Source organism: Monodelphis domestica, chromosome 2, assembly GCF_027887165.1.
Source record: "Monodelphis domestica isolate mMonDom1 chromosome 2, mMonDom1.pri, whole genome shotgun sequence".
NCBI classification, from domain to species: domain Eukaryota; kingdom Metazoa; phylum Chordata; class Mammalia; order Didelphimorphia; family Didelphidae; genus Monodelphis; species Monodelphis domestica.
The window spans coordinates 9,926,818-9,952,335 of record NC_077228.1 but is presented as its reverse complement, the minus strand read 5'-3'; the positions used below and the strand labels follow the sequence as shown (position 1 = coordinate 9,952,335).

General features: G+C 35.2%; 1 protein-coding gene across 13 annotated transcripts in view; it reads right to left on the bottom strand.

Annotated features, from left to right (window-relative positions):
* The window catches only part of C2H1orf141 (chromosome 2 C1orf141 homolog), a 65,029-nt gene that overhangs the window by 5,297 nt on the left and 34,214 nt on the right, over positions 1-25,518 (bottom strand). For 8 of the 13 annotated variants that reach the window (XM_056814973.1, XM_056814974.1, XM_056814980.1 and 5 more), the window contains 4 exons: positions 18,043-18,125; positions 12,100-12,220; positions 7,426-7,530; positions 2,334-2,415 (listed from right to left, as the gene is read on the bottom strand). In XM_056814973.1, coding sequence (XP_056670951.1) covers positions 2,334-2,415; positions 7,426-7,530; positions 12,100-12,220; positions 18,043-18,125 — 391 coding nt within the window. Of the gene's footprint in view, positions 1-2,333; positions 2,416-7,425; positions 7,545-9,598; positions 9,789-12,099; positions 12,223-18,042; positions 18,126-25,518 lie in introns of those variants that run through there. The other 5 variants (XM_007480419.3, XM_056814979.1, XM_007480425.3 and 2 more) reach the window with 5 other exon arrangements.

Genomic DNA, 25,518 nt, shown 5'->3' with positions numbered 1-25,518 from the left:
TAAGTGGGGGAGGTCTGTGACCCAGCTGTGTGAAAGTGGGTGACGAATCAGAACCCACCCACTGCCCCAGGACAGTCCTAAGCAAAACTATAGCTCTAATCGGTCCACGTAAAAGTGGAAGGAAGGCACAGGAAGTGACGAAAGGAAGGGTCTTTAAAAGTAGCAAGAACTTCCTGTGACCAGGCTTTCACCTTCAACTGGATCCTGGAGGAGCTCCCTGAGGACCTCGGTCTGCTTTCCTATTTTTCCTTAGAACAACCACATGGGTGAGTGAAAAGGACCGACTCCCTTTCCTGGCTTTCCTGGAGGCACTAGCCTCTGGAGAGGCCCCTCATCTTGGAGGAGTCCTCGTCGCAAGAACCCTTGTTCAGTTTACCTCTGGGCCTCTGAATCCCTGCCTGGCTGGGATCAGTAAATACCTCCTCTCTCTGATTTTCTTACTTTCACTCTTTCTCTTTTGTAAATAAACTACCATAAAAAAGTCATTCTGATGTGAGATATATTCATCTCTGGCGACCACACTCTTAAATTTAGTACAACCCTTTTCTTTTTCTTTTGTTTTACCCCTAAAATTCTGGCCCTTACACACACACACACACACACACACACACACACACACACACACACACACTTTGGGGGAATGCTCTGGGTCAATTCAAAAGCACGGTATCATTTGTGGCATCCTACTAGCCTATCCAATCCCACAAAAGCTTCTTAAATGCCTTCTACTGGCCAACCATTGCATTAAGACTGGGGGAGAACAAAGGAAGCATTTATGAAGCATCTTACACTGCCCCAGAAGCTCTCTCAGACTTAGTTTTCTCATCTGTGAAATGGAGATAATAAATAAAGCTTCCTCCCAAGGTTACTGACAGGATAAAATAAGATCATATTTGCAAAGTGCTTTGCCATCATTAAAGCACACTCGAAATGCTTGCTTGCTATATGATTCAGGGTTTGGCCTGTTTGGTTCTGGGAATGGGAAGAAATGGATCTGAAGGTAGCTGACCCCGGGCCAAGGAAAATCTGAGGCAATGGAAGGGAGAAAACCCCTTCATATTGGACGACTGGAGAGAAGAGTCACGGGAGGCTTTTCTGCCCATGAGGACAAGATGGCAGCATGACTTCCAAATGAGTCAAATTTTTATAAAATTTATATATTTTAAAATAAAAATGATTGCTGACCTATGAAACCCAGCTGTGACAGACAGCATTTGATAGTGTTATTTTTTCCAAAGGGACTCATTTATCTACAGATAGTTTTCCTTGAAGTCTCTTGGTTGTTTTATTTATTGAGGTTCTCTGCATCTATCTGCCCATTGCAAGTATTTAAGAAATGTTGGTTGAGATGAATTTTTTAAAAATCTAAATCATTCAATTTGTGCATTTCTGGTAGAGTTCTGTTACATGAACTATGAGTCCTGGTTTAAAAGACTAGTTGCTATAGAGTGCTGGACTCAAGAGTCTGGAAGTCTGGGCTTGAGATCTGATCTTGGACACTTCCCTATAGTGTGACCTTGGGCAAGTCATTTATTTATCTAACTTTTCTGAGTCTCATTTACTCACAGCAAAATGGGGTGAGGGGTATTGGATTAGATGATGTTATAAAGTTCTAAATCTATGATCTCATGGGCCTAGGTAAAAGTAAGGAGGATGATTAGATTTATACACACATGTGTATATAAAACCATACCATATCACAATACATATGTGTATATGCACACATGCATGTACATGACACACCTACCTACATGTATTAAATACACATATCCTCTATAAAATAGGGAGTGTGGGATCCAAAATCTTTTCTACCTTAACATCTCCCATCATGGATTTGAGAGATGGAAAGCAGGTAGAAGGGATGAATCTTTGAACACTGCAACAATTCAGTCCAATAAGCATCACCAAAGGGCATAGCTAATGGACCTGGTTTTGAATCCTGACTCTGTGATTTGTTTCTTGTGTGATCTTAGTTAAGTCTCTTCCTCTCTGTTGGGACTCAGTTTCCTCCTCTCTGAGATATGTGAGTTGGACCAGATGGCCTCTAAGGTATTTTTGCAGCTCTAGAACTCTGTTCCTCTATCCCTCGCATGCAGAATTTGGGACTGCTCTATTCTTTGCAGCATGTTGCCTTCTCCCCATAATAACTGATAAAACATCAGAGGTGATTCTTCCCCAATTGTTACAATTTACAAGAAAACTGAATCACATTTTAGGTGTGCCAAAAGTTTTTCATCAGTGTTTCTAGCCCTTCCTAGGAGGCTTTTCATCACTTTTCCCTTGAGCTGAACAAGAGAACAGAAAACACCAGTTTTCATTGTTATAGCAGTTACCTTGCTTTCATGGCTTCATTTGGTGAGGTTCCTATTATATTAGGGATTTTCATAAAATTCTGGGTAAGATGTTTTCTTTTACCTGGAATGAGAAAAGGTTTCATAGGAGACTGGTGAGCTGGTTCACTTGGAAAATAGTTTGGGCTGGGGGAGAGGCAGGGAAATGAGGGCCCAAGACATGTGGTCTGTGTAAGCCCAGGGCTAGTCTTAGAACCCTCAGTGCAAGGCAGTCCACAATGTGCCTGAGCAGATCAAGCCCAGAGTGAGGCCCAAAGTCCTGAGGCTAGATCCTGAGCCCAGCACAAGACAGCTCACAGTGCTCTAAAAGCCCTTTAAACCTTCATCAGTCTCAGGAGTGACTAAATCAGCAGTAGGAGGCGACTTTCAGAGCCCCAAATCCACAGACCATCATACTACTTTGGAAGAATTGAAACTTGTAGAAATTCAGAAATAGAGGGTAACAGCAAGGAAAAACTGAAGTTGAAGAGGGTACCTCATCTATCCTGAGAACAGAACCCACCTTTAAGATGAAAGAAAAAGTCAAGAAAAAGGTGGGAGGAAATGAGCAAACATAAAAACAAACAAAAAAAAATCTAGCCATACAAAATTTTTATGGAGATGAAGAACAAGGCACAGACACAACAGGAGACAAGGAAAACAAAGCAAATATGCAAAGTTTCAATTCAAAATATGAATCAGTCTGAGGCTCTGGAAGAGCTGAAAAAAGTTTTCAAAAATCAGTTAAGAAAGGCAGAGGAAAATGGAGAAGAGAAATGAAAGCAATGCAAGAAAAAAATTGACAGCTTAAAAAAGCAGAATTGGACAAATGGAAAAGGAGGTTTAAGAGTAATCAAAAGAAAATAATTTCTTAAAAATTAGAATGGGGGGACAGCTGGGTAGCTCAGTGGATTGAGAGCCAGGCCTAGAGATGGGAGGTCCTAGGTTCAAATCTGGTCTCAGACACTTCCTAGCTGTCTGACCCTGGGCAAGTCACTTAACCCCCATTGCCTAGCCCTTACCACTCTTCTGTCTTGGAAACAATACACAGTATTGATTGCAAGACAGAAGGTAAGGGTTTTTAAAAAAAATTAGAATTGGGCAACAAGAAGCTAATGACTTCATGAGATATCAAGAAACAACAATAACCAAAAATCAAAAGAATGAAAAAATAAATGACAACATGAAATATCTCATTAAAAATAACAGGAGAAATTAAATGAACTTCAGGAGGAAATAGAAAAACTAAACTACTAACTCAACTTCCCCCTTTCAGATCTAGATAAATCAAACCAAAAAAAATAAACAAGAAAGAAAAAAAGAAAGCAAATGATTTTTTTAAAAAGTTAGAACTAATAGATCTCTGAAGAAAACTGAATGGGAATAGAAAGAAATATACCTTCTTTTCTGCAATACATGGAACCTACACAAAAATTGACCAGGGCATAAAAATTTTACAATGAAATGCAGAAAAAAACAGAAATAATAAGCACCCTTTTCAGATCATAATGCAATAAAAATTATAATCAATAAGGGCTCATGGACAGAAAAATAAAAACTGATTTTAAAGTAATCTAATGCTAAAAAGGAGTGAATCAAAAAACAAATTATAGAAATAATAATTTAATTAAAGAGAATCACAATGAGAAGACAACATATCAGAATTTATGGGATACAGCCAAACCAGTATTTAGGGGAACATTTATATCTCTAAGTACTTACACCAATAAAATAGAGAAAATGCAGATCAATGAATTGAGCAGGCAACTTAAAAAACTAGAAAGAGAATACATTTAAAAATCCCCAATTAAGACTAAATTGAAAATACTAAAAATCAATGGAGAAATTAATAAAATTGAAAGGAAGAGAATCATTGAATCAATAAATAGGATTAGAATCTGGTTTTATAAAAACAAATAAAATAGGCAGACGACTGGTTAATTTGATTTTTAGAAAAGGAAATAAGAAAATCAAATAACCAGTATCAAAAATGAAAAGGGTGAATTTGCCAGCAATGAAGAGGAAATTAAAGCATTATTTAGGAGCTATTTTGCTCAATTATATGCAAATAAATCTGACACTCTAGATGAAATGAATATTAAGAAAAATATAAGTTGCCAAAATTAATGAAAGAGGCTATAGAATACTTAAATAATCCCATCTCAGAAAAAGAAATTGAACAAATCATTAATGAACTCTCTAAGAAAAAATCCCAAAGGGTCAGATGGATTCACAAGTGAATTCTACCAAATATTGAAAGAACAATCAATTCCAATACTATATAAACTATTTGGGGAAATGAGCAAAGAAGGAATGCTAACAAATTCTCTTTATGACACAAATATGATACTATTACCTGAGCCAAGAAGACAAAAACAGAGAAATAAAATCATAGGTCAATTTCATTAATGGATATAGGTGTAAAAAATGTAAACGAAATACTAGGAAGGAGAATACAGCAATATATCACAAAAATCATTCACTATGGCCAGGTGGGGTTTGTACCAGGAATGAAGAGCTAGTTTAATATTAAAAACACTTTTAGCATAATCAATCATATCATTAACCAAGCTAACAGAAATCACATGATTATCTCAATAGATGCAGAAAAAGCCTTTAATGAAACACAACACTCATTCTTATTAAAAAAACTTGAAATCATAGAAATAAATGGGTCCTTTCTTAAAATGATAAGTAGTATCTACCTAAAACCATAAGCTAGTAAAAGTATTATTTGCAATAGAGATAAGTTAGAAGCCTTCCCAATCAGAGGAGTAAAGCAAGATTGCTCATTATCATCACTATTATTTAATATTATATTAAAAATGCTAAGCTTTATCAATAAGAAATTTTAAAATGGAAGGAATTAAAGTAGGCAACCATCAATCTTTGCAGATGATATAAAGATATACTTAGAGAATCCTAGAGAATCAACAAAAACATAGTTGAATTAATTAATAATTTTAGCAAAGTTGCAGGATACAAATAAATAAACCCACATAAATCATCAACATTTCTATTATCAACAAGTTTCAGCAACAAGATATAGGAAGAAAAATACCATTTTAAAACCACTCTGGACAATATAAAATACATAGGAATATACTTGCCAAGATAAACACAGAAATTATATGAACACAATTATAAAACATTTTTCAAACAAATAAAGTCAGATCTATGCAATTGGAAAAATATTAATTACTCATGGGTAGACCAAGCTAATAAAATGAAAATGACGATTCTACCTAAATTAATTTATTTATTCAATGCCATAGCAATAAAATTACCAAATAATTATTTTATAGAGCTAGAAAAAACAATAACAAAATTCACCTGGAAAAATTAACAGTCAAAAATATCAATGTAAATAATGAAAAAAATGTGAAGGTGGTCTAGCAGTGCCAGATCTCAAACCGTACTATAAAGCAATAATCATCAAAATAGTCTGGTATTGGCTAAGGAATAGAATGGTAAATGAATGAAATAGTTTAGATACATAATATACAGAGGTAAATGACCATAGCAACTTAGTATTTGATAAACTCAAAGGCTCTAACTTTGGGAATAAGAACTCACCATTTTTAAAAAAGCTACTAGGAAAATTGGAAAACTGAGTGTCAGAAACTAGGGTATAGACTAATATTCACACCCTTTGCCAAGATAAGGTCAAAATGGGTATCATAAGCAAATCAGAACATAAAATGCCTGCCATATCTATGGAGAAGGCAAAAATTTATGACCAAACAAGAGATAGAGAGCATTATATGAGGTAAATGAATAATTTTGATTACATTAAATTAAAAAGCTTTTGTACAAACAAAAGTAATATAAGCAAGATTTGAAAGGAAATAACTGGAAAATTTTTATAACAAATTTCTCTGATAAAAGTCTAATTTCTTAAATCTATAGAGAACTGAGTCAAATTTATAAGACTAGAACTTATTCACCAATTGACAAATGGTCAAAGGATATGAGTAAGCAATTTTTAGATAATGAAATTAAAGCTATCACTAATACGAAAAAAAACTTCTAAATCACTCTTGATTAGAGAAATACAAATTAAAACAATATTGAGCTACACACCTATCAGATTGGTCAATGAGACGGTAAAAGAAAATGATAAATGTTGGAGGGGATGTGGCAAACTTGGGACACATATATTATTGGTGAAGTTGTGAATTTATCCAACCATTCTGGAAGGCAATTATGGAACTATGCCCAAAGGGCTATAACAGTGCATACATACCCTTTGATCTTATAATACCATGCATGACTGGGCTTATATACCAAAGAGATCATAAAAAAAAAAGAGGAAAGGACCTACTTACACAAAAATATTTATAGCAGCTCTTCTTTTTGTGTTGGCAAAGAACTAGAAATTGAGGGGATGTCTATCAAATGGGCAATGGCTGAACAAGTTGTGATATATGTTGGTGATAAAGCAAGATTTCAGAAAAAGCTGAAAAGATCTGCAGGAACTGATACAGATGAAAATAAGCTGGACCAGGAGAACATTATGCACAGTAACAGTCATATTTTTTGATGATCAATTGTGAAAACTTGATTATTTCTCAATCTTGCAATGATCTGGGACAATTCTGAAGGAATTATGATGGGGAATGCTATCCACCTCTAGAGAAAGAACTGTTGGAGTCAGATGCAAGCCAAAGCATACTATCTTCCACATTAATTTATTTATGATTTTATTGGGGGGGTTGGTTTTATATGAGTATTCTCAAGCAGTGATCAATAATGAAGTCCATTTTTCATGGTGATATATGTATAACCCAGATCAAATTGCTCACCATCATCTCCAAGAGTGGGGAAAGAAGGGAGAGAAGGAAATGGCTTGCAACTTATGATTTTGGAAAACATATGTTGAAAATTATTCTTACAGGGGAAAATAAAATATCATTGAATAAAACATAGAAAATATTTTTGTGGAAATACACACTTTTCAAAAGTCAAAGAGTTTGATTTACACCTTTCCTTTTTTCATTTTGATATTATGGAGTTGTTGGGTTTTTTTTTTTTTTGGCATGGGTAGACAACACTCTGAACACAAACTGTGGTGAGAAAGCAGGTTGATACACACCTGCTAATGGGGTTTGGCAGTTAACAGGGAAGATTCGATATTCAGCCCTCTGTGTAGACAACATTGTGGCTGCATCAATTCCCAAGCCTGGGAATGCTGCAAAGCCTGCTGGAAGAGATCTGTAATCAAACAAAGGGTTTTGCTAGACTATCCATATAGGAAAGACCAAGTGGATGAAGAATATCTATCATGAAGATGATTATATGTTATTTGGATAGAGCTTGCCAAATCGTATGTGTGTCTAGGACAGATAGTAGAAATTGAACTGGAAGAAGAGAGCAGGTTAGATAACTTTAGGAAATTACTGATGAGAAGGATGTCAAGACATTCCATTGACACTCTTTTGATATCTGGAAAAAAGTGATCCTTTGTGGTAAATATAGAAAAAAACATGGACAAGATTCACACAGGATGGGGAGACATGAGTATGTTGAAATCTGGACCCTTGGAGGGATATCCAAGCCAGTAAGATCATCAACCCTTCTAAATACTTGAGTCCCTGAGAAGGCATTACAAGAGGTAATCATCTCCTAAATGTGGGTATACCCTCCAACAATGCAGACTACAAATCTTCCATGTCTGTCTATCTTATGTGAGTCTCATTTGGGTCTCCCATGCATTTGCCACAGGGGAGACGTCCAAAGTGATATGGACCTCCCTCTAGTTCTCTTGGTATTACATAGTGCCAGATGTAGTATTGTGGGCCATATAATGATCATCTCTTCCACTAGCCACAGATCATTTCTGTTCCTACAATCCCTCAATGACATCCTTTGTCAACAATTCCTTGTTCATGATATATTTCAACCTGCCTAAGCATTCTAAGCACCAAAGCCACTCATTTGCAGACACATTTTTTGAAAACTGGAGAAAGAGATTATTCTGCTGGCAAATCCAAAATTTTATTCACCAATAGACAAGTTTAAAAATAATTGCTTTCCTTAGACAACGACATGCACTATGGTTCTTTCTTTCTGTCTAGAAAGCATACAAAAATGTTTCCTCCTAATTCATAGGGGGAAAAATAATTGTTTCATCTTTCTTAGATACTCTAGGTAAAAGGAAGACATTAAAGATAACAGAATTAGATAAATAGATATAAAATGTTCTTCCATAACAAATATCTAAACTACTCATGGTTATTTTTAAAGTGAAAAGTATCTGAAATAATTTCTCCATGTCAGATAAATATAACAAGTACTTCTACTCAATTCTGGAATTGATTGTTATCCCAAGTTCAGTGTGAATTATTTTGGGAAATTCCAATTATGCAAATAACTTAATTATGCAAAATATCTGAAGTCCCTACCTAGTGTTTTCTATATCATGACAGTAGGTAGGAATTATGAAGCAAATAACAAAGCATTTAATTAGGTCAGAAGGAACAGGAAGGATAGCTAAGTGGTGTAGTGGGATAGAGCACCAGGCTTGGAATCAGAAAGACTCATCTTCATGAGTTCAAATCCAGTCTCAGATATTTACTAGCTGTGTGCCCCTGGCCAAATCACTCAACCCTGTCTGCCTTAAAAAGAAAAGAAAAGGGAAAAAAAGACAAGAGTAGAGTGAATAATAATGGATAATTAAACACCCAACTGGGCACCCAAATTATAGTGTTGCTATGGGAAAATGTTAACTGATGGTTTTTACTGATGCAGATATTACAGGTGAAAGTATGACTTTAGGACATTTTGAGAATTTAGATAGTGATCAGAATGGTCAGAATCTTGAATTTTATGCCATACAAGGATCAGTTAAAGGCAGTGGAAATATTTAGCCTGGAAAAGAGAAGCCCCATGTAGGACATGTTAGCTGTCTTCAAGGCTTTCATATGGAAGATGTCTTGGACTTTTCTATTGGTCCCAAAGGGGACAGGGAAGTTTCAGGGTAGAAAGATGGGCTTCTTCTTTCTTCTTTTTCTTTGTTCCTTCTCTCCTGAAATATTATACTGAAATAATAGTTTATTTTAAGATAGGAGAAGGAAGGGAAGGGAATTGGAATGATAAATACTTTCCCCCCCCAAATCAAGTTGATAACCTACACTATTTAACACTTTTCTACCTAACAAATCTAATTCCTACAACTAGCTAAATTAAACTGCTCTTAATTGATATATAAAGATGGTAAGGAATTGAAGGTAGCAGGGACAGGACAAGAGGAAAGAGTTCTCACTGACAGTTGGCACTTGGATGTTTTGAGCAACTCTGTTGGAAATCACTCTATCAGCCGCAAGATGCACACACAGGGACACAGGAACCAACCGTTGGATAAGGGATACAGTCACAAGAGAGGGAGACTAGTCCAACTCATGAGATCCACCCAAGGAGCTAGACTCACTGTCACCCTTAGCTTCAACTGTTACCAATCAAAAGCCAAGCTCTCACAATCCCAGAATTCTGGAACCTTGCTCTTTGCAGCAGTTCCTCTTTGCAGTAACTCCTGCTCCTTCCTTTCTTTATAACACTCCCTCCCTCCCTCCTTTCCTTCCTTCCTCCATCCCCTCCTTCCTTCTTTCCTTCTTCCCTCCCTCCCTCTCTCCCCCCTCCTTTCTTTTCCTTCCTTTGTTCCCTCCTTCGTTCCTTCATGCCTTCCTTTCTCCCTCCCTTCCTCCTTCTTCCCATCTTCCTCCTCCTCCTCCTCCCCTTACTTTCTGTTTTAATATCACTTATAAGATAGAACAGATATAAGAGCTAGGAAACTGGGATTAAATGATTTACCCAGGGTCACAGAGGAAGTGTCTGAGGTCAAATTTGAATCCAGGACCTCCCAACTACAGTCCTGGAGCTCTATACACTGTACTACCTTTCCAATCTTCTCAATTCTTTTCTCCTTTCCATGTACTCTACCATCCAATGGGATTGTTGGCCTTCTTGCTGTTCCTTGCATTATTCACTCCATTTCCTCACTTCATGCCATTTCATTGACTGTCTCCCACATTGAGAATGCTTCCTTTTTTCTCATCTCTATCTCTTGGTTTCTCTGGCTTCCTTCAGGTTTCCACTCAAATCCCTTTTCTAAGTTGCTGTCCAAGTCTGCCTTACAGTTAATTTCTTTCCTTTCAGATTAACTTCAATTTGTCCCACATGAATCTCATTCATATATAATTCTTTGCATGTGATCTTCCCCATTATGCTGTGAGTTTCTTGAGAACAGAAGTCATTTTTACTTTTATTTGTCTCTTCATGACTCAATATAGTACTTAGCATATCGTTAGTGCTTAATAAATATTAGTTTACTTAACTCTAGGGACTTTTAAGCCAGAATTGAGTCATATCTGGATATAAACAGCCAGTTTTCAGAAGAAGAAATAAAAACCATCAATAGCCAATTTTAAAAAATGCTTGTCACTAATTAGAGAAATGCAAATTAAAACAACTCTAAGGTAGGTAACCATGTTGCATCTATCAATAGGCTAACATAACAGAAAAGGAAAATATGTACTTGAAAAAATGTGGAAAAATTGGTACACTAATTCAGGATTGGTAAAGTTATGAACTGGTCCAAGCATTTTGGTGAATAATTTGAAATGATGCCCTATAAAACTGTGTATCCCTTTTGACCCAGAAAAACCACTACTAGGTCTGTATCCCAAAGAGATCAAGGAAAAAGGGAAAGGAGATGTAGGTATTAAAAATATCTGTAGTAGTTCTTTTTTGGGTAGCAAATAAATTAAATTGAAGGGATGCCCATCCATTGGAGAATGGCTGAACAATGTGCTACATGATTGTGATGAAATACTATTATGCCACAAGAAATGCCAAGCAGAATGGTTTTAGGAAAACCTAGGAAAACTTATATGAACCGGACAGAATCAAGAGAAAAATATTCAGAGTAACAGCAATATTGTAAGGATGGCCAACCGGAAGATTTAGCTACTCTGATCCACACAATGATGCAGAACTTCAGAGACTCATGATGGAAAATGCTATCCATCTCCAGAAAGAACTGATGAACTCTGAGGCCAAATTGAAGCGGATTTTTTCACTTTATTTTTCTTGCATCTTAAATTGTTTTTGCCACGTGGTTACTATAACATATTTTGTATGATTGCACATATTTAATAGGTCTCATATTGCTTTCCTTCCCAATAGAGAGGGAAGGGCTAATGGAGAGAATGTGGAACTGTAAAAAAATGAAAAAGAAATTTACTGATTGACTTAACCTCACCCAGCCTCAGTTTCCTCATCTACAAAACAGTGATAATAATAGCAAAGTCTATTTACCATGGGCCACCTAAGTGGCTCAGTGGATTGAGAATCAAGTATAAACACAGGAGGTCCTGTGTTCATCTGGACTCAGACACTTCCTAGCTGTGTAACCCTGGGCAAGTCACTCAACCCCATTGCCTAGCTCTTCCTTGGAACCAATACACAGTAATGATTCTAAGATAGAAGGTAAAGGTTTAAAAAAAACATACTTACCAGGGTTGTTGTGAGGATCACATGAGATAGCAGAAATAAAGTGCTTTGAAATCCCCAAAGTATTATATAATGCTGGCTCTTATGATTATCCTTATGTCAACATTTATATATTATGGATTTTATTAAATTAGACTACCCATGCACACTCATACCACTCAGCTTACTCTGACACTCAGTTATCACTCAGCCTTCTTTCTGATTCATAGATTCAAAGCGTTTTAATTATTCCTGACCAATGGTGATATAATTTACATACCTGGGAAATCTTTAATTTTCATTTCAAGTTCTCTGTCACGGGTAGAGAATTTTTTAATGCCCCCCAAACCTCCATCGAAGAATAGTATAGTCCCTTGAGGTACTGACACCAGATGCTCCCTCTAAACAACAGGAAGAAGACCCTGTGAGTTTTTAAGTTCCCCCTTTTTCTGGATATATACATATATATATATATGTACATTTATTTATTTATAGGAGCATTTTTTGTGGTAGCAAAGAATTGAACATTGAGAAAGGTTGGGGAATGGCTAAACTAGTTGTGGTGTATGACTGTGATGGAATGCCATTGCACTATAAGAAATGACAAGCAAGACAGTTTCAGAAAAAACTAGAAAGACAAATGAACTGATGCTAAGTGAAATGGGCAGAGCCAGGAGATGATTGTATACAGTAATTGCAATATCATATTACAATGAACTGTGAATAATTTAACTTTTCAGCAAAACAATGATTCAAGACAATTCTGAAGATTTATAATGAAAAATGCTATTCATTTCCAGAGAAAGAACTGATGGAGTCTGAATGCAGATCAAAGAATACTTTTTAAAACTTTATTTTTCAGGTGGGAGTCTGTGTTTCCTTTTGCAACATGGCTAATATGATAAAAAAAATTTGCTTGGCTATATATATAAAACCTGCTTCAAATTGCTTGCCTTTTGATGTGAAATAAGGGGAAAGAGAGAGGGAAGGAAAGATTTTTTAACTCAAAAAAATTGTTTTTAATTAATGTTAATACCCAGCAAAACTGACTATATTCTTACAGGGGGAAGTCTGGTCATTCAACAAAATAGAAGGATTCCAAGAATTTGTAAAGAAAAGACCAGCCCTGAACAGAAAATTTGATGACCAAGCACAGAACTCAAGAGAATCATCAAAAGGTAATTTAAAAAGAGGGGAAAAAGAAAAGCAAAACTAAACAAAAACAAAAAAAAATTTTTAAGAGACTCAATAAGTTAAAATGATATGTATCCCTATAAGAAAAGAAGTCATTGGTAACTCTTAAAAACTGTTGCTATCACCTGGACAGGTAGAAGAATTACACTTAGAGGGAACAGTGACAAACTGTATAGGATGAAAGGACAAGACATAAATAGGTATATAGGTATATGCATGTATAAATACATATACATGTGTGTATATATATACAACTAGAGCTAAAAAAAGAGGTTAATACTAAAAGAAATGGGAAAAGAAACAAATGGGGGTAAATTTATATGTCACAAAGAAGCTCATGACGGGAGGGGGGAGAACATCAATACACTGGAAGGGTAAAGAGATTGGAGATAGGAAATACTCAATTCTTACGTGCTTTGAAATTGACCCAAAGAGGGAAGAACAATCCAATCCATTGGGGCAGAGAATAGATTTGTGCCCTATAGGGGAGTAGAAGGGTAACAAATGGACTGGTGGGGAGGGAAGCAGTACAAGGGAGGGAGAGGGTGGGGGGAATTTTAAAAAGACTACAGGGAAAATAAGAAGAGAGGGAGGTAGAAATGGAAGTAAAATAAGGGTGGGAACTAGGGGAACTGATTAAAAACAAACATTGGTGTAGAAGGAAATAGTGAAAGAAGAAAAGGCAGGACCAGGAGTAGAAATCAAAATGCTGGGAAATACACAGCTAGTAATCATAACTCTGAACATGAATGGAATGAACTCACCCATAAAACGCAAGCGAATAGCAGAGTGGATTAGAATCCAAAACCCTACCTGTCTGCAAGAAACACACATGAGGAAGGTAGATATGCATAGGGTGAAAGTAAAAGGATAGAGCCAAATCTATTGGGCATCAACTGATAAAAAGAAGGCAGGAGTCGCAATCATGATATCTGACAAAGCCAAAGTAAAAATACAACTAGTTAAAAGAGATAGGGAAGGTAATTACATCCTGATAAAAGGCAGTATAGACAATGAGGAAATATCTATACTCAACATGTATACACCAAATGGCATAGCATCCAAATTTCTAAAGGAGAAACTAGAGGAGCTCAAGGATGAAATAGATAGAAAAACTATACTAGTGGGAGACCTGGACCTTCCTCTATCTGAACTAGATAAATCAAACCAAAAAATAAATAAGAAAGAGGTAAGAGAAGTGAATGAAATCTTAGAAAAATTAGAGTTAGTAGACATGTGGAAAAAAATAAATAGGAACAAAAAGGAATATACCTTCTTTTAAGCAGCACATAGTACATTCACAAAAATTGGCCATGTATTAGGACATAAAAACATTGCAAACAAGTGCAAAAGAGCAGAAATCATAAATGCAACCTTCTCAAATCACAATACAATGAAAATAATAATTAGTAAGGGTACATGGAGAGGTAAATCAAAAATTAATTGGAAATTAAACAATATGATTCTCCAAAACCGGTTAAAGAACAAATAGTAGAAACAATTAATAACTTCATTGAAGAAAATTACAATGATGAGACATCCTTTCAAAATTTATGGGATGCAGCCAAAGCAGTACTCAGGGGGAAATTTATATCCCTGAGTTCATATATTAACAACTTAAGAAGGGCAGAGGTCAATGAATTGGGTATGCAAATTAAAAAGCTAGAAAGCGAACAAATTAAAAATCCTCAGATGAAGACTAAATTGGAGATCCTAGAAATCAAAGGAGAAATTAATAAAATTGAAAGTCAAAGAACTATTGATTTAATAAATAAGATTAGAAGCTGATACTTTGAAAAAACAAATAAAATAGACCAAGTACTAGTCAGTCTAATTAAAAAAAGGAAAGAAAAAAACCAAATTGACAGTATCCAAGATGAAAAGGGAGACCTCACCTCTAATGAAAAGGAAATTAAGGCAATCATTAAAAACTACTATGCCAAATTATATGGCAACAAATATGGCAATCTAGGTGAAATGGATGAATACTTACAAAAATATAAATTGCCCAGACTAAAAGAGGAATAAATAAATTTCCTAAACAACCCCATATCAGAAAAAGAAATTAAACAAGCCATCAAAGAACTCCCTAAGAAAAAATCCCCAGGTTCCAGATGGATTCACAAATGAATTCTATCAAACATTCAAAGAACAACTAATCCCAATATTATACAAACTATTTGACAGAATAAGCCAAGAAGGAGTTCTACCAAATTCATTTTATGACACAAACATGGTACTGATCCCAAAGCCAGGAAGGTCAAAAACAGAGAAAGAAAACTATAGACCAATCTCCTTAATGAATATAGTTGCAAAAATCTTAAATAGGATACTAGCAAAAAGACTCTAGCAAGTCATCACAAGGATTAACTATGACCAGATAGGATTCATACCAGGAATGCAAGGATGGTTCATTATTAGGAAAACGATCCACATAATTGACCATATTAACAAGCAAACTGACAAAAATCACATGATTATCTCAATAGATGCAGAAAAATCCTTTGATAAAATACAATACCCGTTCCTATTGAAAACACTAGAAAGTATAGGAATAGAAGGGCCTTTCCTAAAAATAATAAATAGTATATATCTGAAACCATCCGCAAATATCATCTGCAATGGGTATAAACTAGAAGCCTTCCCAATAAGATCAGGAGTGAAACAAGGATGTCCATTATCACCCCTATTATTTAACATTGTACTAGAAACACTAGCAGTAGCAATTAGAGAAGAAAAAGAAATTGAAGGTATTAAAATTGGCAATGAGGAGATCAAGCTATCACTCTTTGTGGATAATATGATGGTTTACTTAAAGAATCCTAGAGAATCAACCAAAAAGCTAGTGGAAACAATCAACAACTTTAGCAAAGTTGCAGGATACAAAATAAGCCCTCATAAGTCATCAGCATTTGTATATATCTCAAATCCATCTCAGCAGCAAGAATTAGAAAGAGAAATTTCATTTGAAATCACCCTAGACAATATAAAATACTTAGGAATCTATCTGCCAAGACAAACACAGGAACTATATGAACACAACTACAAAACACTCTCCATACAGTTAAAACTAGATCTAAACAATTGGAAAAACATTGGACGAGCTAACATAATAAAAATGACAATCCTACCCAAATTAATTTACTTATTTAGTGCCATACCCATTGAACTACCAAAAAACTTCTTTACGGAATTAGAAAAAAAACCATAACAAAGTTCATTTAGAAGAACAAAAGATCAAGGATATCCAGGGAAATCATGAAAAAAAAATGCCTGCAGTCCCAGATCTCAAACTATACTATAAAGCAGTGGTTATCAAAACAATTTGGTACTGGCTAAGAGACAGAAAGGAGGATCAGTGGAATAGACTTGGGGTAAATGACCTCAGCAAGACAGTCTATGATAAGCCCAAAAAGCCCAGTTTTGGGGACCAAAGCCCACTTTTTGATAAAAACTGCTGGGAAAATTGGAAGACAGTATGGGAGAGATCAGGTTTGGATCAACATCTCACACCCTACACCAAGATAAACTCAAAATGGGTGAATGACCTGAATATAAAGAAGGAAACTATAAGCAAATTAGGCAAACATAGAATAGTACACTTGTCAGATCTTTGGGAAAGGAAAGACTTTAAAACCAAGCAAGATCTAGAAAAAAATAACAAAATGAAAAATTAATAATTTTGATGACATCAAATTAAAAAGTTTTTGTACAAACAAAACTAATACATCCAAAATTAGAAGGGAAACAACAAATTGGGAAACAATCTTCATTACAAAAACCTCTGACAAAGGTCTAATTACTCAAATTTATAAAGAGTTAAACCAGTTGTGCAAAAAATCAAGCCATTCTCCAATTGAAAAATGGGCAAGGGACATGAATAGGCAATTTTCAGTTAAAGAAATCAAAACTTAATAAGCACATGAAAAAGTGCTCTAAATCTCTTATAATCAGAGAAATGCAAATCAAAACAACTCTGAGGTATCACCTCACACCTAGCAGATTGGCTAACATGACAGCAAAGGAAAGTAATGAATGCTGGAGGGGATGTGGCAAAGTAGGGACATTAATTCATTGATGGTGAGGCTGTAAATTGATCAAACCATTCTGGAGGGCAATTTGGAACTATGCCCAAAGGGCGATAAAAGATTGTCTGCCCTTTGATCCAGCCATAGCACTGCTGGGTTTGTACCCCAAAGAGATAATAAGGAAAAAGACTTGTACAAGAATATTCATAGCTGCGCTCTTTGTGGTAGCCAAAAATTGGAAAATGAGGGGATGCCCTTCATTTGGGGAATGGCTGAACAAATTGTGGTATATGTTGATGATGGAATACTATTGTGCTCAAAGGAAAATAAAACAATAAAAAGGAGGAATTCCATGGGGACTGGAACAACCTCCAGGAAGTGATGCAGAGTGAGAGGAGCAGAATCAGGAAAACATTATACACAGAGACTGATACATTGTGGTACAATCAAATGTAATGAACTTCTCCATTAGTGGCAATGCAATAATCCTGAACAACTTGGAGGGATCTACGAGAAAGAACACTATCCACATTCAGAGGAAACACTGTGGGAGTAAAAACACTGAAGAAAAACAATTGCTTGAATACATGGGTCGAAGGGATAAGGTTTGGGATGTAGACTCTAAATGAACATCCTAATGCAAACAACATGGAAATAGGTTCTGATCAAGGGCACAAGTAATACCCAATGAAATTACGTGTTGGCTACAGGAAGAGTGGGTGGTGGGGAGGGAGGGAAATAATGTGATTATTTTAACCAAGGAATGATGTTCTAAATTGACTAAATAAACTAATTCAAATGGGAAAAAATTAAATTAATATTAAAAATGTAATTAGACAAAACAACAGTTGTAAATTTTAAATTAAGCTCTCCCATTTCCTCCAGTGTGCATCACGAGTCCTCTTTAAATCCTGGGTTGCCACTAGAACATGTAAACTGTCTTGTGCTAAATTGAATTATCATTGATTGAGCCAAATCTCAAGTTCAGAAATGAAACCTACCTCAGCTTTGTCCTTGGATTTTGGTTGAAGAGAAGTCTTGACTGATTCCCATGCTGTGGGTGATTCTAAATGTTGTAGTTTCTCTACCAATGGAAAAAAAAAAGTAGGACTTGTTAAGATTAAATTTAACTCTCCTCTGATTGTGAAAATGAAATTAATTAACTCTTCCCTGAATGCAAAGATTAAATTAATTCCCCTGTCTATTTTTAGATTTAATCATCAAAAGTGTAAACATCCCATTCACACTTGAGTGGGGGAGGTCTGTGACCCATGTGTGTGATAGTGGATGATGAATCTGAGTCGACTGACTACCCCGGGGCAATCCTAAGGAAAGTTTTAGTCTATGATTTGTCCATGTAAAAAGTGGAGGAAGGCACAGGAAATTATGAAAAATAAAGTGTCTTTAAAAGGGAATTACAACATCCAGTGGGGAGATCTTCATTTGAGATCTTCAGAGAGGACTTCATCTTTTGCTGGAGTTCTGAGTTCGAGTTGGAGGCTGGTGAAGAATCTGATGACTGAACCTGAGATCTGTACTTGGTGTGGCTGTTCTTAAATCTCTCCCTTTCAACTCACACGTGGTGAGTGAAAAGAGTCAACTCCTTTCCTGAATTTTCTGAAGAGACTATCCTCAGGGGAGACCTATGCTCTTGAGTGAGGCTCCCTGCATCCCCAGATCCTTGGTCACAAGGGCCAAAGCCTCTCCTGTTAAGGATTAAATTCCCCTGCCTGTTTTTGAGCCAGGGGTTGAAGCAAAATACTTAGTGCTTAGGCTAGATATCTTACCGTATCTTCTTTCTGATTTTCTAACTTCACTCTTTCTATATTTTGTAAATAAATTATAAATAAATATCTTTGGAATTAATTAAATTCCTGGTGACCCTAATTTTGAATAATACAACCCAACCTTTTTATAATTAGCCCCCTTTCCCCCTTACACATTAAATGTTATTTACTTTTATTGCTTCTAAGATCTTAAAGCTTGGCTATATAAACCCTAGCTATAATTCGCTATAATTACTTTTTTGTTATTATAATTTTCTAAAGCCACTGGAGCTAAGTTAAATCTTTCAATTTATAATGAAAAGTTTTTTCCTTTTTTATTTAGAATATTTTTCCATAGTTACATGATTCATGATTCCCCCTGCCCTGCCCACTCTTTCCTCCAGAGCTGGCAAGGAGTTCATACATGTATTCTTGTTCAAAACCTATTTCCAAGTTATTCATATTTTCAGTAGAGTGATCCTTTAACATCAAAACCCTAATCATATCCCCATAGAACCATGTGATCAATCATATGTTTTTATTCTGTGATTCTGCTCTCATAGTTCTTTCTCATAAATCCCTCAGGATTGTCCTGGGTAATTGCATTGCTGCTAGCAGCAAAGTCAGTTTCATTCGATGGTGCTACAATATATCAATCTCTGTGTACAATGTTCTCCTGGTTCTGCTCCTTTTGCTCTGCATCAATTCATGGAGGTCTTTCCAGTTCACATGGAATCCCTCCAGTTCATCATTCCTTTCAGTACAATAAAATTCCGTCACCATCAGATACCTCAATTTGTTCAGCCTTTCCCCAAATAAGGGACAACTCCTCATTTTCCAATTTTTTGCCATCACAAAGAGTGAGGCTATAAATATTTTTGCACAAACGTTTTTCATTATTATCTCTTTAGGGTACAAACCTAAAAGTGGTATGGCTGGATTAAAGGGCAGGCAGTCTTTTAAGACCCTTTGGGCATAGTTCCAAATTGCCTTCCAGAATGGTTGAACCAATTCACAACTGTACCAGCAGTGTATAATTGTACCAATTTTGCCACATCCCCTCCAACATATATTATTTTCTTTTGCTGCCATATTGGCCAATCTGCTAAGTATGAGATGGTACCTCAGAGTTGTTTTAATTTGCATTTCTCTAATCAGGAGGGATTTTAGAACACTTTTTATGTGCTTATTGATAGTTTTTATTTCATTGTGTGAAAACCGCCTATTCATATACCTTGACCATTTGTCAACTGGGAATGGCTTGATTTTTGTCCTTATATATTTGGGAAATTAAACCTTTGTCAGAGGGTTTTGTTCTCCCAGTTTGTTGCTTTCCTTCTAATTTTGGTTGCATTGGTTTTCTTTGTACAATTCGATATAATCAAAGTCATTCATTTTACATTTTGCAATGTTCTCTCTCTTGCTTGGTCTTTTGCTTTCCTTTCCCACAGATCTGACAGGTATACTACTCTATGTTGATCTAATTTATTTATGATTTCACTCTTTATATTTAAGTCATTTACCCATTTTGAATTTATCTTGGGTATAGAGTATGAGATGTTGATCTAAACCCAATTTTTCCATACAGTTTTCCCAGAGGTTTTTGTCATATAGGGAATTCTTATCCCAAAAGCTGCGATATTTAGGTTTATTGAACACTAGCTTGCTGAGGTCATTTACCCCAAGTCTATTCCATTGATCCACCCTTCTGTCTCTTAGCCAGTACCATGTGACCACTGCTTTATAGTACAGTTTAAGATCTGTTACTGCTAGGCCCCCTCCACATTTTTTTTCATTATTTCCATTGATATTCTTGATCTTTTGTTCTTCCAGATGAACATTGTGATAATTTTTTCTAATTCTATAAAAAAGTGTTTAGGTGGTTTGATAGGTATGGCACCAAATAAGATTAATTTGGGTAGGATTGTCATTTTTATTATATTAGCTCATCTTACCCAGGAGCAATTCGTGTTTTTCCAGTTATTTAGATCTAGTTTTAATTGTGTGAAAAACGTTTTGTAGTTGCGTTCATATAATTCCTATGTCTGTCTTGGCAGATAGGTTCCTAAATATCTTATAACATCTAAAGTAATTTTAAATGGAGTTTCTCTTTCTAACTCCTGCTGCTAGGTTTTGTTGGAAATATTTAGAAATGCTGATAATTTATGTGGGTTTATCTTACACTGTGCAACTTTGGTAAAGTTGTTAATTATTTCCACTAGCCTTTTAGTTGATTTTCTGGGGATCTTTAAGTAAACCATCATATCATCTGCAAAGAGTGAGAGTTTAGTTTCCTCACTGCCTACTTTAATCTCTTCAATTTCTTTTTCTTCTCTAATTGCTATCGCTAGCATTTCTATAACAATATTAAATAATAGAAGTGATAATGGGCATCCATGTCTTCACTATTGGGAAGGCTTCTAACTTATTCTCATTGCAGATGATATTTGCTGGTGGTTTTAAATATATATACAGTTTATTATTTGGAGGAATGGCCCTTCTATTCCTAAACTTTTTAGTGTTTTCAGTAGGAATGGGTGTTGTATTTTGTCTAAGGCTTTTTCTGCATCTATTGAGATAATCGTATGATTTCTGTTGGTTTGATTATTGATATGGTCAATTATGTGGATGTTTTTTCCTAATATTAAACCATCCTTGCATTCCTGGTTTAAGTCCCACCTGATCATAGTGAATAATCCTCATGCACTTGCTGGAGTCTTTTTGCTAGTGTTATATTTAAGATTTTTGCATCTATGTTCATTAAGGAGATTAGTCTGTAGTTTTATTTCTCTGTTTTTGATCTCCTTGGCTTTGGGATTAGTACCATATATTTGTGTCATAAAAGGGATTTTGTAAAACTCCTTCTTTGCTTATTTTGTCAAATAATTTGTATAGCATTAGGATTAGTTATTCTTTAAATGTTTGATAGAATTCACTTGTGAATCCATTTGGCCCTGGGGATTTTTTCTTAGGGAGTTCTGTGATGGCTTATTCAATTTCTTTTTCTGAGATGGGATTATTTAAGTATTGTATTTCCTCTTTTGTTCATCTAGGCAATTTATGTTTTTGTAACTATTCACCCATTTCACCTAGATTGTTATATTTATTGCCATATAATTGAGCAAAATAGTTCTTAATAATTACCTTAATTTCCTCATTAGAGGTGATATCACCCTTTTCATCTTTGATAATGTTAATTTTATTATCTTCTTTCTTATTTTATTAGATTAACCAATGCTTTGTCCATTTTTATTTGTTTTTTTCAAAGTACCAGCTCCTAGTCTTATTTATTAGTTCAATAGTTCTTTTACTTTCAATTTGATTAATTTCTCCTTTAATTTTTAGGATTTCCAACTTACTTTTTATCTGGGGATCTTTAATTTGTTCTTTTTCTAATTTTTAAAGTTGCAAGCCCAATTCATTGATCTCCTCCTCCCTCTTGATTTTGTTGCTATAGGCACTTAGAAATATAAATTTTCCCTTGAATACTGCTTTGGCTATATCCCATAGGTTTTGATATAATGTCTCCTCATTATCATTCTCTTTACTGAAATTTGTAATTGTTTCTATATCTTCTTTGACCATCAGTTTTGAAGAATTAGATTATTTAGTTTCCAACTAGTTTTAAATTTGCCTTTCCTTGGACCCTTGTTAATTATAATTTTTACCACATTGTGATCTAAAAAGTGGTATTTATTATTTGTTTTTCTGCATTTGTTTGCAATATTTCTATGCCCTAGTACATGGTTGATCTTCGTATATGTAACATGTACTGCTGAGAAGGTATATTCCTTTTTATCCCTGTTCAGTTTTCTCCAGATATCTATTAACTCTAATTTTTCTAGCATTTCATTTTCTTCCCTTACTTCTTTCTTATTTATTTTTTGTTTCTATTTATCTAGTTCTGATAGGGGAAGGTTGACATCCCCTACCAGTATGGTCTTACTATATATTTACTCCTTGAGTTCCTTTATAAATCTAGATGCTATACCATCATTTAGTACATAAATGTATAGTAATGATATTACTTTATTGTTTATAATACCTTTTAGTAAGATGTAATTTCCTTATCTCTTTTAATCAGATAAATTTCTACTTTGGCTTTGTCTGGTATCATTATTGTTACTCCTGCTTTTTTTTTCCTTTAGATGATGCATAATAAATTTTACTCTAGTCTTTTACCTTGAATCTGTGTGTCACTCAGCCTTAAATGTGTTTCTTGTAAACCGCATATAGTAGGATTCTGGTTTTTAATTCACTCTGCTATCTGCTTCCTTTAAATGGGTGAGTTTATCCCATTCACATTCAGAGTTATGATTACTAACTTATGTATTTCCCTCCATAGTATTATTCCCTTAAATCCTGCTCTATTCCCTTTCACTCTGTTCCTCTTCACCAGTATTTTGCTTTCTGTCACCCCTCCACTTCCCCTCTCCCTTCAATTACCCCTGCTTCCCTTGTCTTGTTCCCCTTCTACTTCTAAGTTGATAGAATTATATACCCCACTGAGTATACTTATTTTCCCTCTCTAAGCCAGTTACAATGAGAGTAAAGTTTAAACATTGCCTGTCAATACCTTTATCCTCCCCACTCTGTATTGATTTTTCATACCTCTTTATGTTATATTACCCCATTCAATCTCTCCATTCCCTTTTCTCTCAGTGCAACCCTCTCTTTAAGCCCTTGATTGATTTTTACATGTCATTCATATGCCTACATATATCATACATACATACCATTCCATATCATCATATTTGCATATACATCATATCATCATATATTATCATATTGTTAAAGGGATTTTCTTAATCTCTCCCTCTGCCTCTTTAAGAGGCAGAAGAGGGGGGATTTCTAGGTGGAGCAGAGCTGATAGGAATCTGTGTGCCAGAGCTGAAGATTTCATTACCAGGGAGATGAGGAAAGATATATAAGGAAGGAATGAGTTGGCAGTTGAGCTTTTTGCTCTGGATCTCTTGAGAGTAGAAGGTCTGTCTTATTTTCTGCTACTGGCAATTTTACTACTGACAGCTGGAAGATAAAACCTTATTTAAGGAAGTTGTGGGTAGTGGCTATTGATTTATTAGTGTTAATAGGTAGTTAGTGAATCAATTTTAGGTAGTATAGGTTAGATAGGCCTGGACTGGCCAGGCAAGAAGCACCTGTCCTTGAAGACAGAGTAGAATTTTTAGAAATTTTAGATAGTATTAAGAATTTAGTATAATGATATGGTATAATAATAATCTCTTTCCTCCTTTCTATTTTCTATCTGTACTTCTCAAATTAGACTAAGTGTTTTATTCAACTGTTCTCCTGACTTTTGTCAAACTCCTATGTTTAACCCTTACAGTATACAATATATTATCATAATCAGCTTACTTTTACATGCTCTTTCTGAGTAAATTCCTTCTATCTTCTCCAATACTAAGAGTAATTTTTGAGAATTACAGAAATCCTTTTTCTATGTAGACATATTAAACATTTTTACTTTAATGAGTCCCTTAAATTTTCTCTTTCTTTTTTACCTTTCTTGGCTTCTCTTGTGTCTGTGAATTTTAGATTTACTCCACCCTGCTTAGTCTTAGAATTTTAGCAACCAGGAATGGCTGCTAAACATGGTACAGCCTCCAGAAAGGCCCCTTGGCTGAAGCCTCTGAACTTCTGCTGGGTTCAGACCAGGCCAGGGCAGCTATCCTTCCCTTTTTCCTCTCTCTCTCTCATTCTTAATTTCTTCCTTCTATTGTAAATAAACCAACATAAAATGCCATTCTGACTTGAGTATTTCATTGGAATTTAGAATTTAAATCCCTGTCTACCAGCTAAAAATATATATTCAGTCCAACCATAAATTTACCCCTAACATGTCTCATATTTAGCCTTCAAATGTTTTATGTCTGGCTTATTACTCAGGAATGCTTGGAAATCTATTTTATTGAATGATCATTTACCCCCTGAAAGAATATACCCATTTTTTCTGGAAAGGTGACTCTGAGTTGTAAATCCAAATATTTTGCCTTCCTAAATATCATATTCCATGACTTTCAATCCTTTAATGCAGAAGTCACTAGATCCGGTGTGATCCTGTTTTGTAGCTCCATGGTATCTGAATGGTGTCTTTCCAGCTGCTTGAAGTATTTTTTCCTTGGCTTTGTGGCTTTTGAATTTAGCTATAACATTCCTGGAAGTTGTCAATTGAGAATTTCTTTCTGGAAGTGATCTGTGAATTGTTTCAATTTCAATTTTATTTTCTTGTTCAAGGATCTCTGGGCAATTATCTTTGATAGTTTCTTGTAATATGATATCCAAGGTTTTATCTTCATCATGCTTTTCTGGTAGTCCAATAATTCTCAAATTGTCTCTCCTAGATCTACTCTCTACATCAGTTGTTTTTTCAATATTTCCTGTCTTCCTGTTTTTTCATTACTTTGATTCTACTTTATTGTTTCTTAATTACTCATGAAATCATTAGTTTCTAGATGGTCAATTCTGATTTTTAAGACCTGGTTTTCTTCTGTCAGTTTTTGGTTCTCCATTTTCAATTGGCCCATTTCTTCTTGCATCACTTTCATTTCTCTTCTCCACTTTTCCTCTGCCGCTCTTAATTGGTTTTTGAAGTCTTTTTTTTTTTTAGCTCTTCCAGACTCTGTAACCAATCCATATTTTTCTTTTGGACTTTGTGTGTGGTTCCTTTGCTCATGCTGTCCCCTTCTGGGT